The sequence below is a fragment of the Miniopterus schreibersii genome (genome assembly GCF_964146895.1).
Source record: "Miniopterus schreibersii genome assembly, chromosome: 11".
In the NCBI taxonomy this organism is placed as follows: Eukaryota; Metazoa; Chordata; class Mammalia; order Chiroptera; family Miniopteridae; genus Miniopterus; species Miniopterus schreibersii.
In genome coordinates this window covers 10990478-11004217 of record NC_138111.1, presented here as the reverse complement: position 1 = coordinate 11004217, position 13740 = coordinate 10990478, and the positions used below count along the sequence as shown (strand labels likewise).

Genomic DNA, 13740 nt, shown 5'->3' with positions numbered 1-13740 from the left:
CCAGGCCTCCTGATACCCAGCCCAGGATTTTTCTCTTATACTTGCTGACTTATTTGCTCTCGAATGTCTTCTCTTCTCCAGACCTCGATTCTCCCAGAGACTTGACCGCTACTGAGGTTCAGTCGGAAACTGCCCTGCTCACCTGGCGACCCCCCCGGGCACCTGTCACCGGTTACCTGTTGGTGTATGAATCTGTGGATGGTACAGTCAAGGTACCTTAAAGTCTATAAACAGTTCCCCACTGCTAGTTGAAATGTCTCTGTTACCGTCAAAGCAGGAAAGAATTACCTGGGTGTGCTTCTCTACCTGAGTGCAACTGGGAAAGGGAACAAGGAATTAAGAGGGCCTGGGTGCCAGACCTTCTGAATTACAGGCTCCAGGCTCCCTCCTTTCTACCAGACTCCAGAGCTGGTAGCCAGCCAAGGTCAAGAACCACTGCTCGTAAGACTTGAGGTCATTTTAGGAGCTGGATTCTTGGTCCTTTCATATTTTCTTGAGCAAAGGCCAAAGGCTTCTTGCCATATATATGTCTTTTGTCTCCCAGATGGCGCCGCTCCATTAGATGTTGAAATACACATCACCATGTTCTGACGTTAACTGTTAACACTGTCTACCAAAATGGTTCATACTATTTCTTTTCTCCACCCATGAGCTTTTTTCTTTTACTTTGTAAGTTGAAGTAACTTTAGACCTTCACACCAGTGAGATTGTCCAAGCTGAACCTTCTAAACTTGTTACTGGGTTTTTAATTTCAGCCTTCATAACTTTTATGTCCGGGACCTTTTGCTCGTGCTCTGCCCTTTCATCTGCTTCTAGAAGGCTGTTCGTGTTTCCTGCATCATCCTCGCTTTACCCATGAGGATATATGTTATTGTTATTTTACTCTACAACCCACAGAGCGTTCCTTCCATGTTCTTTTTTCTGTTTCGCTGCTGCTGGTTTGGTTTAGGTCTCCGTCGTTCATGTTGGAGACGTCCCACTATGTCTGTCTGTCTTTTTTACTGGAGCCAAGAATGAAGCAGCTGAGTGGGAGTTTCAATCACACACCTACAGGGCTTGTCAACAGTTAGGCTCACTGGAGAGGGACTGGGCGAGTACCCAGCAATTGTACAGGGGACTCCCCACTATCAGTACTGTAAGCCTTTTCTCTGGAGCTGCTCCGTCTTCCCAGAGGGTCCCGCAACTCCTTCAAGCCAGGCTGCTGGGAGCCTCGCTGGAGAAAGGGCTGTTTTCAGTGTGATGCCCCGGCCTCCCCTCAGCGGACCCTGGTGGATTTGAATCTAGAGTCTCCTCTCTGGCTCATTCCTTCCAGGGACGAAACCTCAGCCTCCCACCTGGCCTGGGAAGGGCAGTGTTCGCACTGTTAGAGCTGGAACTCTGTTTCTCATGCAGAGTTTCTAAGCAGACTTCTACTCAGCCAGACCCCACACTGACCTCCAGCGGCATCTTTGCTTTTGTGTACGTCCCACTCCTGAGCTTGCTGGGCTCTGGCCATTGCCACCGAGCCTCCGCCGGGCCCTGCCCACGCGCTCGACCCCCAGCCTTCTCCATCCTGTCCCTCAGGTGCCGCTACACCGCACGTTTGTCTGTCAAGGTTCCAGTGACATCGCATGCCTGTGGCTGTCTTCTCTGCCACTGCCCTCACTTTGGGGGTTTATACTTTATATCCCTTCACTCTCACTTTAGTGGGCATCAGAAGCAAGCAGAGATGGGCTGGCATGTCCAGCCTGCCATGCTTAACCAGAGCGGACACACATTTCTAGTTACTGCCGTGGCCCTTTTTGGAGTTGGTACAACAATGAACTAACTCCCTGTGTGAACAGAGGCAAGTCCCTTACTTTCTCTGGGGGGGGCAGTATTTATACCCATAAGATGAGTGCAGTGGACCCACCAGTCACTAAGGTCCCTTCCTGGTCAGGCATTCCAGGATTTGCTGTTTACCTGAATTCATGAGTCTCATTTCAGTGTATCCAGCTGCCTAGAAAATGACTTTGCACAGCAGCCTGGAGACCTGATAGGTAATTGTATCCCCAAGTAATTCAATGAGCCCAGCTTTATACCTGGTCCTTCCCCAAGGACCAGACCTGGGGGCCACACAAGGGTCACTGGGTCACTGGTATCAAATAGCGCTCACCCTAGTTTACTTTCCTGCATGCCCAATCCCCAGCTTTATGCGATTCACTCAAGAAAAGCAGCCTGGTGTAGGATGAAGGAGTCCTGGTCAGGCTATTGGGAGACAGGATGCGAGACCATCCTCTGCCACCGATAAATTCTGGAGCGAGAGCAAGTCCTTCAGCTTCTCTGAAACTCCACCCCCACTGGAAAAATCCGGATAACTTCACCTGCCCAGTTGTGAGGGTGGAAGAGAACTTCCCAGAGGCCTCCACACTGACTTGTTCCTGCCTAAACCCGTTGACTGTGTCTGCAGATTGTACATTGTACCAGTGCGGTTAGCTAGGAATGTAGGCTGAATTCCAATCCCAGACACCAAGGTCATTTGCTGAAAGGTGACTTCACAGGCATTGAAAGCCAGAAAGAAGATTTAGAAAGAGAGAGAATTTCCTGCAGACTGACACTGATCACCTCCTCTGGACAGCAGCACTGTGACCAGTCACAAACTACAGCATAGTTAGAAGAGATCTTGCGGCAGCTGCACACATCTGCCTCCCCTAGATATCTCTGTTCTAGAAGAGAGACGTGCTGGGTCAGTTCAGGTCTTCACCGTGCCATTGCCATGCCCACTGAGCACCGTCACCATCTCCTGACTTGAGACATCTCCAAACTCCGGGATCATATGGCGAGTTCCTTAAAATATGCACCTGGCCAGGCCCCACTTCCGGCCCTCATGGTCCTGTCAGTCTGGGATGGAGCTCAGGTGTTGCATTATTTTACAGCTTCCCAGAGGATGTAAAAAAGAGCCATATTTAGGGACCACTGATGTAACTGCCTCAAAGTCTAACCCTTTTTCCTGTGTGTAATTCATCTTGCTACCAGGTTGAATTGGGTTTGTGTCACTCACATGTTCAAAAACCTTTCGGGAATCTCCATTTCTTAACGTGATAAACTTTAAATTCCATAGCGTAGCCTTGAAGGCCCTTTTTCACCTGGTCTTTGTCCACCTCTTCCATCACCCCTCCCCCCACCAAAAAACCAAATATGGTTGAGGTAGATCATTGTCTTTTCATATTATTTTAATTAGATCTGCCTCTTCTAGCCCCAGGACCTTTGCTTATGCTGCTGCCTCCCCATCTCTGACATCTCAGATGTGAGAATGGAGCCTGGCACAGAGTGGGACCCAGTGGGTTCTCACTGAATAAAGAAATAAATGGAGGGGTGAATGAATGAATGAATCATCTGTATCCTAAGGATTTATGTGGCCAAAAGCTATTAGACGCTTTCTTTTGCTCTTAGGAAGTTATTGTTGGTCCAGACACCACCTCCTACAGCCTGGCAGAGCTGAGCCCATCCACTCACTACACGGCAAAGGTCCAGGCATTGAACGGGCCCCTGAAGAGCAAGCTGGTCCAGGCTATCTTCACCACAAGTAAGGAGCTCGGGGATCAAACTCTGTGAGAATGAGCCAACCCCCCTCTTCTCCTCCGACTGCTACATTAGATTTTCCCATCAAACCTCTGAGCAGGATCAATTCCCTGCCACTCCCTAGAAGCCCAAGGAATGGAGGTGCAAGAATAATAGGGCTCATGGTGAGAAGGAAGGAGGGTCAGTAGTGAGAACACCTGCATTCAGTCTTCATCTCCACCACTTGACTCAGGAAAGTCACTGCCATTCTATAAGCCTCAGTTTTTTCACCTATACAATGGGATTGATAACCATCCCTCCTTCACGAGGACTTTGTGAAGGCCCTTGTACTATATTTGAGCTCCTAGCCCATTGTGTGGTCCATTCTCAGGGCTCATTATAAGCGTAGGTCCCTCCCTTTGCATTTGCAAAGTCTGTCCATGTTCACAGTCGCACACAGTCCTCCCACCCCGCCGGTGCGGTGGGCCGTGATGCCACACCCAGGTGCAGTCAGATTTGGGCTTAGACATTGCAGGACCAGGGAACCACCCCTGCACCCTGCCACTGGGCGTCTTCTGCAGATGGCACACGTGCAAGGTGTTCCATTGGTGAATTAGAGGAAGCAGCCATTCCTGGGAAGGAAGGGAGTCGGCCTTTGGAGAACCCTGAACCTGAGATACATGGAGCATATCCCAGAGCTGCCTCCTGCCCTTCACACTTCACTCTGCTCACTCTGCACACACCTGCTGAGGGAGGGGCACAGGCAAACACATCTCTTTGTCAGAACTTACGCCAGGGGCTGGAAACACAAAAATCTGAGTATGCCCTAAAGATGATCCCAGACTAGGGCTGTGAAGTAGATGAAAACAGCCAATGTTGCAACCTCAGGTGAAGGCCAAGTACAGCGAGGAGTCAGATCAGAAAAAAGAACTGCGGTGGCCGTCAGTTCTCCATGTCACCTGCTAAGCACAGACCCTAGGTTGTCTGTAACTACCAAGGTTTTCATTTTGGGCAGCACATCATTCCACTGTGAAATCCCCCAGGCACTCTTGTTTTCCTCTGCCTAAGATTCCCAGGCTCAGGGCAGTGAAATGCAGACTCTGGTGTCCCAAGGCAAGGAATTGGCCAGTTCAGGAATGGAACCCTTGTCTTGGGCCTGTGAATCGTCTGATGACACTGAGATGCATCCAGCCTAACAGAATGCCCTGATCCAGTGAGCCACCCACTGGGTACTAGGAACCTCGCCATCCTAGCCGGTACCTGGGTGTCATCAGGTGCTGCCTGGAGACTCCAGGGGGAACAAGGCCAACCTCGCACATGCCCATCATAGTGGCTTAGCCTTCCTCGCACTGACATCCTTGACGGCTGCCCTCAAAATAAAGGATGGAGATGGATGTGTCCCTTATAACCACAACCTCTAAGCCTCATTGCACCCCCGCAAAATGGGTTTTGTTCCCATCTTGCATATGAGGGAACAGAGACTCAGAGAGAGTAAGTCATCTAGCCAATAAACAGTAGAGCTGAAATTTGAAATCTCCTACCCCAGTGTTCCTGCTCCCACAGTCACTCTTTCCTCTTGTCCCACAGTTGGACTCCTGTACCCATTCCCCAGGGACTGTTCCCAAGCAATGCTGAATGGAGACACGACCTCTGGCCTCTACACCGTTTATCTGAATGGCAGTAAGGCCCAGCCTCTGGAAGTCTTCTGTGACATGACCTCTGATGGGGGTGGATGGATCGTGAGTATCGCCAAAACCTCAGGTATGGGGGGTGGGGGCAGAGGGCACATGGAGGCAGGAGAGACGGGGGCCCCCCTCCTGCACTCTCACCCCAAGGTGCATGAGGTTTTGTAAGATAGTGCCTGTTACAGGAAGGCACTCAAGGAATATCTGTTGAACAAAAGAATGGGAAAGAAGCTGTTGATTTAAAAAAACAAAACAAAACAGAAGAAAACAATTTTATTGTAATTTATCTCATCGGATCCTCAGCTCTGTGATGCATAAAAATGACCGTGGTCATAAACCCACTATGTGTATTAATTAGTGTTTGCTATCTGCCAGGCACTGTGCTAAGAGTTTTATATGAATTATTTCAATCTCACTGTCATACGATCTAGGTAGTTTTTTTTTTTTTTAATTAATAAACTTTATTTTTTAGAGCAGTTTTAAGTTTACAACAAAATTGAGCATATGGTACAGTGAGTGCCCACTTACCCTGGTCCCCACATCACAGCCTCTCCCACCATCAACACCCCGCCCCAGGATAGCGCATTTGCTACAGGCGATGACACAGTGTCATCACTTAGAGCGGGTGGTGTTTTCAGTCCCTACTCTTCAGGTGAGAACTCCTAGGCTCAGAGAGGAGAGGTTACCTGCCGGGCATTGCCTGGCGAGTTCGCCATGGACAGAGCTGGGGACAGGTGCTTTTCCCACAGCCTGGTGCTCTCCCTCTCCGAAAGAGGCCTGCTCTTCCCTTCCGTAGCTTGAGTGCCGCAGATTCACTGGGTATGTTTCTAGGTGTTCCTGAGACGCAAAAATGGACGTGAGGATTTCTATCGCAACTGGAAAGCCTATGCCGCTGGGTTTGGGGATCGCAGAGAAGAATTCTGGCTTGGTAACGCAGCCCTGCATGTTTGTGTCTGAAATGTCCATTTCTGTCCCCCTTGTCACTTGTCCCGACCCTCAGCGACCTATGGGGGAGAAATGGATGAAGAGGAAACAGCTCTAGTAGCAGACACAGAATTTCATCTTCTCAATAGAAAATACTTTCAATTCTCTGGGTCATTAAAAATGAAAATCTGGTCAAGGGAGAGCCACCAGCCAGGCCTTACGAATGAGCGTGGCCATAGGTCATTTACTGACCATTTAAGAACCGTTCTCCTGATACCATTAACTGCTTCTGATGCTGAGATGGGCCCTTTATAGCCATAACCTCTGAGCACCCTGCAAGGTACAAAATTCCCATCTTGCACACGGGAAATCAGAGCCTTAGAGGAGCATCTAGCCAGTACTGTGAGCATTTGAGCTGCAATTGGAAATCCCCCAAGCCAGCACCACAATGCGCTCATCCATCCATCCATCCACACAGCTCACACTTTCCAACCACCTGCCCGCAGAGGGCACTGTCCTCTGCACCGGTGCCTGGGGGCAGGGAGGGAGGGGGCGGGGGGGGGAGGGGCCTCTATCCCACTATCATCCATACCTTTCTCTTCTGAGGACCCTGAGAGTTGAAAAGGGGCTTTCTCCACCTTAGCTCCTCTGATCTTCACAATACCCTAGGGGTTTAGCAGGCAAAGCTGTCAACCCGATTTTCCCTGAGGCTGTTTTCCCTGGTGTTGCACCAGCAAGAAGCAGACAAGCTGCAAGCCAGGGCCAGTGTCACCCTGTGTCACCCTCCTTACCCTACACCAGCCGCTGCTCTGACGCGGTGGAGTCAAAATAACCACCTCGGGCGCTTGTGCTTCTACCTCACCCATGCCTGTCGTCCCCAGGGCTGGACAACCTGAACAAAATCACGTCCCAAGGGCAGTACGAGCTCCGGGTGGACCTGCGGGACCACGGGAAGACAGCCTACGCCGTCTACGACAAGTTCAGCGTGGGAGACGCCAAGACGCGCTACAGGCTGAAGGTGGAGGGCTACAGCGGGACGGCAGGTAGGCGCCCACGGCCACGCGGCGCGGGGCCTCCCGTGCTTTCAGCGGGTTCCTCGGGGCAGCCCCACCCTTCGTTAATCCAGCCACTTATTGGATCAGCAAACATTTGAATCCCTCCTGGGTGCTAATTCGGAAGAACTGCCATTGGACACAGTCAGGGGTAGAGACTTCGGTCACTGAAGCAGAGTAGGTTGGAAGCAGGACAATCAGGACTGATCTGTAGCTGCCATCACTTAAAAATATATCTTATCCATTTTTAGATAGTGCAGAGGGACAGAAAAACAGTCTTTCAGGGGCCTTAATACTCATGTAACCTGGTACTTCCCAATTCACTATGTACATATGAGCCCCGGGGCTGCTGTAACCGGGCAGATGCTGACCCGCCCACCCAGACGCAGTGTTTCTCACAAGCTCCTGGTCATGCCGCTGGGGGGGCGGTGAGGTGCTGGTGAGTGCATTGTACTCGGAGCAGCAAACAAGCCAGCCCATCGCCCAAATGCTTGAGTCCCCTCTAAGGCTTTGTCCCACGCGGCCATCCAGCCTCAGTCTGAATACCCCGTGGCCAGGAGCGCTCTCTCTCCCTCCCCAGCAGCATTTTCGTTCCTTGTCTGGTCCATAACCTAGTCAGGTCTTAAAGATTCCTTTGACTTGGCCTGGCCTCCGTGTGGTGTCTGGCTCAGTCAATAAGGACACAACCTGCATTCAGGCCGCCTAGGTAATGTCTTTGGCAGATATTCCCACGCTTTACCCACATTTAACTCTCACGAAATCCATGCCAGGGAGGTACAGAGGTGGAAACCGAGAAAAGTTGGGCGATTTGCCCAAGGTGAAAGTGCCTGTAGAAGGTGGGCCCAGGGCACAGCCTGGCTGCAGAGGTTGTTCTTCGTAACCAGGGGGATCAGATCTGAGAGTGCCCACCCGGTGCCACCCGTTCCTGCTTTGGGTGGCTTTCGGTTATGTGCATGAGAATAGGAGAGAGCTTCTGTGGTCCATTTCCAGCCTCTCTGAGCCCTGAAGGAAAACATCTCCAGATAAACCTTCGCCAAAAGCCAGGCTCAGTCAAAGGAGAGACAGAGCTCTTTAGAGAGGAGAGAGACCCAGGCGCAAAAACTGTTTGTGTTCCCTTATCCCTCAGAGAAGCCTGACATTTTATTACCTGGCCATGAATACCTCTTTGGTTGAGATGGCTTCGGCAAGAGGGATACAGTTACCTGGCAAAGACACTGAGTGAGCAGCCGGAGTGAGTGAGCCTCCACCGGCTCTGTGTTTCCACTCCACCGGCTCTGTGTTCCCTGCAGAGAGGAGCCGGGCTGTGTCCCTCACGGGAGAGCACCTCGTTCATCAATGTCTGCCTGCCGTGCTCTCGCTCTCGGCAGCGTCAACAGGCATCTGAGCCCTCTGACAACCTGCTCCACCACGTCAGGGGAGATGCCTGGGCGTCTTGATATTTTGATGCATAGTGTTGGCGGGGTGGGGAGTGAGTGTGCACAGAAAGAAAGGACACTTAAAGGCCCTTAAATGTTCCCAGAATTCAATGTGTTAAATTACAAACTAGATTACCAAAAAGCACTATGTATAGTGGGCTTCTTGTTTAAGAATCAGGGAACTCTGGTCCCATAAACACTTGGAAAAATAACTATATGATACTCAGGTTATTTGGTGACATCTAATATTTGAAGGGTTTGATTCTAAGTATGGCTCGAAATATTTGTATTTGGGGGAAAGCATTCGTAAACACAGATTTCTCACATTACTCAGTGAGCTCCTTTATGGAAAGGGAATGCAAAAAAATCATAAAAATAACACCAATCATAACTATTTGTTCAATGCTCTACTTTTTTAGCGTATACCTTCCTATGTGGCCCCAACAGCACTCCAAGGTAGATAGAATCAATGTGCTAGTTCCATTTTTATAGAGGAGAAAACTGAGGTCCAGCAAGAGGCTTGACTCATGCAACATCACGGCTAGGGAGTGCAAGAGACGTGACTTGAAGCTGGACCCTCCAACCCACCCACAGCCCCTTTTCTACCAAATTATGCTGCTTTTATCAGAAATGCGCCCTTAGGTGACACTCATATCTCATCCAGTCCCGTGTGTGATCCTAAATCTGGTCCAATGTGCAAGACCAGCCCACCCCAGAACCCTGCCATTGTCACCCCCGGCTCTGCCCTTCACGGCCCACAGGAAACCCCAGCTGGGCTCTCAGGCGCATTCTCTCTGTCTCCCAGGTGACTCGATGGCCTACCACAACGGCAGGTCCTTCTCCACCTTCGACAAGGACACGGACTCAGCCATCACCAACTGTGCTCTGTCCTACAAGGGGGCCTTCTGGTACAAGAACTGTCACCGCGTCAACCTGATGGGCAGATACGGGGACAATAACCACAGTCAGGTGAGCAGACCGTGAGGACCCGGGACCGGGCTTGGGAAGCCGGTTGGCGGTGAGACTAGGGGGCAGCACCTCGGGTAGACAGCAATGGCCAGTGAACACCTTGCCTACTGGAAACCAACCCGGAGGTCTTCTCTTTCTCACAGGGTGTTAACTGGTTCCACTGGAAGGGCCACGAACATTCCATCCAGTTTGCTGAGATGAAGGTGAGACCCAGCAGCTTCCGAAATCTCGAAGGCAGGCGCAAACGGGCGTGAAATCCAGGGACGACTGGGTGAGAAAGGTGTAGGGCCCAGAGGAAGAGAAGAATTTTACCAAAGTACCAGTACAACCCGTCCAAGCGACAAGCCACACCTGGGCATTTGGCAGGAGTTAACACTGACCATGGCGCATCGGGCCCACGGCAGGAGCGCTGGCCTCCCCACTCCGCGATTCCTTCCTCCGCACCAAAGACGACCGTCTCCAACAGGTTTCTGTTGTGTTGCTTGAATCAGCAAAAATCTTCCAGGGACAGCATCCCAATGGTTTTCCTTCTCGTGGGTGGCTCTGGGAATGGGAGAGGGGTGACCCGGCTGTACAGTGGTAGTTTGTTGTAGAACCGGCTGTCTTTTACACAGAGCTGTATAATTAATTATCATGATTTTTGTTCGCAATGATTCAGTGTGCGTCATTGGGAGCCATCCCCATTTTTTTACATTTCATATGACAGAACCCAGAAAAGCAATCCTGTTTCAATTTTAAGGATATAATTAATATTATTAATATAATAATAATGCTGATGAAAACTAAGGATTTTTAAAGAGATCTTCCTTTCCAAAACACATGTGGACAGTACCTGATTGTATTTTTTTTTAATAAAAGCACAAGTACTTTTAAATGGGTCTGTTGTTTTGCCTTTCATTGTTGAGCCTGAATTCCACCAAAGCCAGTGTATCTGAACAAAGGGGGGATGCTGGAAGGGAGGGTGAGGGGGGTGGTCGTCCAGTGGGAGGCAAGGGCCAGAAGGGAGGGAAACCCTTTTTTGGACAGAGTTGAACAAGGTTGGAAAAAGCTTACAACTTAAGATTCAGCTTCTTAATATTTCCAAGACTAATAGTTTATGGTTTACAAGATGTTTTTACACCTATTTTCCATCGTGATCTAACAATTTTATGACATAGAGGAGGTGAGAATTGTTATCATGCAGGAGTTAAAATTCCCAGAGGCGGAACTGCCTGAGTTCAAATCTTGGCTCCACCATTCCCTCCGCCCCTAACCTCTCCGTGTCTCAGTTTCCTCTTCAGTGAAGTGGGGGTGCTCACACTTCTTAATTTCAAAGCATTTCTTGAAAGATCATTTATTTTATAGGAGGCCCTTAGCAGGGTGCCTGGCATATATTAAGTGCTAATAAGCATTAGTTATCCTACTATTCCTTTACCTATGATGGGTTGGGGTTCCCAGAAGTGCAATGACGTGTCTGTCGCTACTTACCCAATTAGTAACAGAAGTAGGATTGAAACTCTGGCCCCAACGTCCCTGCTGGGCCCCGCGCCCTGATGAAAACTCTCCTTCCCTGGGAAATGTGAGCCATGGGGACAACCTACAGGTTGCAGAATGAGGATCCTGCCAAATGAGGATCCTGCAACCCCAGAGTCAGAGCTGCAAAGAATGTCTGTTAGGAATATCTCCTCCACCCCTACCCAAAGCCCCCCGAAAGGAAGACACCCCAGCATCCCCCCACCTCAGCCTGAATACATCTAGTAAAAGGGGAGCTCACTGCCCAGCAGGCGGATCTGTTTGGGCTCGGGGACTATGAGTGAGAACCACACTGTCCGCATTTCTCTCCTAGAACAAGGGTGTTGGGAGGGTGGGGAAAGCGATTCCCAGTTCAATCCCTGAGGCACTTTCAGCAAATTGACTTCTTTAATGAAAATGTTGGGGCTGATAGGACTCATTCAGACAGAATGGGATGGCTCAGAAGTGAGGACCGGAGGAATTCGGGGCTCTGGCCAGCCCCTCTGCTGCCGAGTCGATCATGCTTTAATAAGCGCTGTCTTGTTTATATATACAATGTGCTGCTCCAGATCATAAGGCTTAGTGCCTGCAATTCAGCCATAGCAACGCTCGCCTTGCTCCAGAAACCCAAACAAATGGGTGCCCTGCAACCATCAAGCCTCAGTAGGAGGCTTAACCCTCTGCAAGCTGCTGCCCTGGAGGTCTCTGAGCTCCAGCCCCATCCCCTCCCAAGAAAGACAGATAGAGCTGAGCCGGTAAAGCGCTCCCCAGAGCTGCACCAGAATCAAATTCTGATTGATGAGGAAGTCACATGAACAGAGTCCTTAATGGTGGCCTTGGGGAAGGGTGTAGATGCCCCCAGAAGAGCCGAAGGCCATGGCATTCAATACTTCACAGCTGGTCTCAAGCTGTCCATACACACCAAGCTCTGCTTGAAAAGCTCTGGCTTTTCTGGAAGTGCGAGGTCACCATTTCTCAGATGCATTTCAGCCAGTCGCTGACTCTGTGGCTTCGTCCAAGCAATCTCCTCCATCTCAAAAGTCCCCTGAAATTCTCCTGCAGCCTCTGAGTCCAAGCCCACGCCCACCCCCATGAACGGGTTCAGTCTTCCCTTTGCCCTTCCCCACCTGCTCGCCTCCCTTCCCCCTCCTCTGTACCCTTCCAGGCCACCTGTGTGAATTATCTCAATGGGCTTCCATGCCTGGGGGCTGGAGGGGGAGTCAGGGTACCTGCTGTTCATGCCCACCTCTATAGCGCCGTGGTGGGCTCACAGTTTCCCTCAAAACAGTTTACAAGGCCTGTCAATTGACGCCTCCACACAAGTCTCTCTTCAGGCTTCAGGAATCTGCCCTTGCACTTGCCCCTCAGGCCCAGGGCGGTCTCCGAACCTCAGCTGCTAGGCCTGGGGAGCCCTGCTAGCCCCCACGGTTCTCCCCAGCCCCTCCCCTGCGCTGAAACTCTTCTCAGGGTGCGCCCACTCCCGTGGGTGCCTCGGCACTCAGCGCCACCCGCAAGGCTGCCCGCTGGCCTGCCTCACTATGTCTACTCGCGCCTCTCCCAGGGTCAGGCATTGGTCATCTAATGCCTTCCCAGCATCCAAGCTCCTTCTAGTTTTGGAGCACGTCCCCCTGGGTGACCCTGCCTGCCACCATGGAAGCCACACAGAATACCCCTTCCTCCTCCCCATGGCAGCCAGGCACGGGCACATAATTTAGGCATTGCCTTTCGGATACCTGCATAGGGACTATTATTTAACCCAGGAGCCTGTGAGGCTGCTTGCCCCCACACAGCCCGTGCTCTGGGACTAGGGTCCATCCCGCCTTCTCCCCGCCTCGACCTGCCCCCTCCCCCAAAGCCACCCTCCTTCCCACCGAGCAGTGCCAGCCCCAGAGCGTCCAGAGCTCCTCATGGGCTGTGCTCACTGGATCTCTCCTCCCAAGGTTCTGGTTTCCCTTTCCATTGAAAAGTCAGTAATGAGCCCAGCTGGGTGTGGCCCAGCAGTTGAGCATCAACTTAGGATCCAGGTGATTGGGGTTCGATTCCCGGTCAGAGCACATACCCGGGTTGCGGGCTCGATCCCCAGTCAGGGCGTGCAGGAGGCAGCCGGTCAATGACTCTCTATCATTGATGTTTCTATCTCTCTCTCTCTCTCTCTCCCCCTTCCTCTCTCTGAAATCAATAAAGATATATTTAAAAATAAATAAATAAAAGTCAGTAATGAGCACTGCATATGCCCAGCACTGGGGATCGAACCCACAACCTAAGGATGTGCCCTGACTGGGAATGGAACTCACGACCTTTTTTTTTGGTGTATGAGACAACATTCCAATTAAATGAGCCAGCCAGCCAGCCAGGGGGCTACTAAGGAATTTTAAGCAGGGAAGTATTATGACCATGTCTGCTTTTTAAAAAACCATCTTTTTGTGCCGGTTTGGATTTGGGTCAGGCGGTGCCAGATGGGAGAGGCCTCTGGGGAGGTCACAGCAGGAGTCCCTGTGAAAGGTGATGGATAAGCGTGGTGTCCTGGAGTCGGAGCTCTTGATTCTGAGAGGGGTTTAGAAGGTAACAACCACAGGGCTTCCCCATATCCACACCCCGTTCCTGAGCTGCCCTCAATTCCCACAGGGCTTCTTTCCTAGACACGGTGTCATTTCCATTATTCCAGCCCAGTTAGAGATGTGGGGA

The 13740-nt window shown here is 50.9% G+C and overlaps 1 protein-coding gene across 5 annotated transcripts in view; it reads left to right on the top strand.

The window, feature by feature from the left end:
• Positions 1–10441, top strand: part of TNC (tenascin C) — an 82069-nt gene extending 71628 nt beyond the window's left edge. For all 5 annotated transcript variants that reach the window (XM_081150816.1, XM_081150819.1, XM_081150818.1 and 2 more), the window contains 7 exons: positions 82–212; positions 3412–3544; positions 5107–5258; positions 6036–6132; positions 7010–7171; positions 9401–9564; positions 9708–10441. In XM_081150816.1, the coding sequence (XP_081006942.1) occupies positions 82–212; positions 3412–3544; positions 5107–5258; positions 6036–6132; positions 7010–7171; positions 9401–9564; positions 9708–9818 (950 nt within the window). In that variant the 3' untranslated portion in view covers positions 9819–10441. The remainder of the gene's footprint in view (positions 1–81; positions 213–3411; positions 3545–5106; positions 5259–6035; positions 6133–7009; positions 7172–9400; positions 9565–9707) is intronic.
• The last annotated feature ends 3299 nt before the right edge of the window (positions 10442–13740 follow it).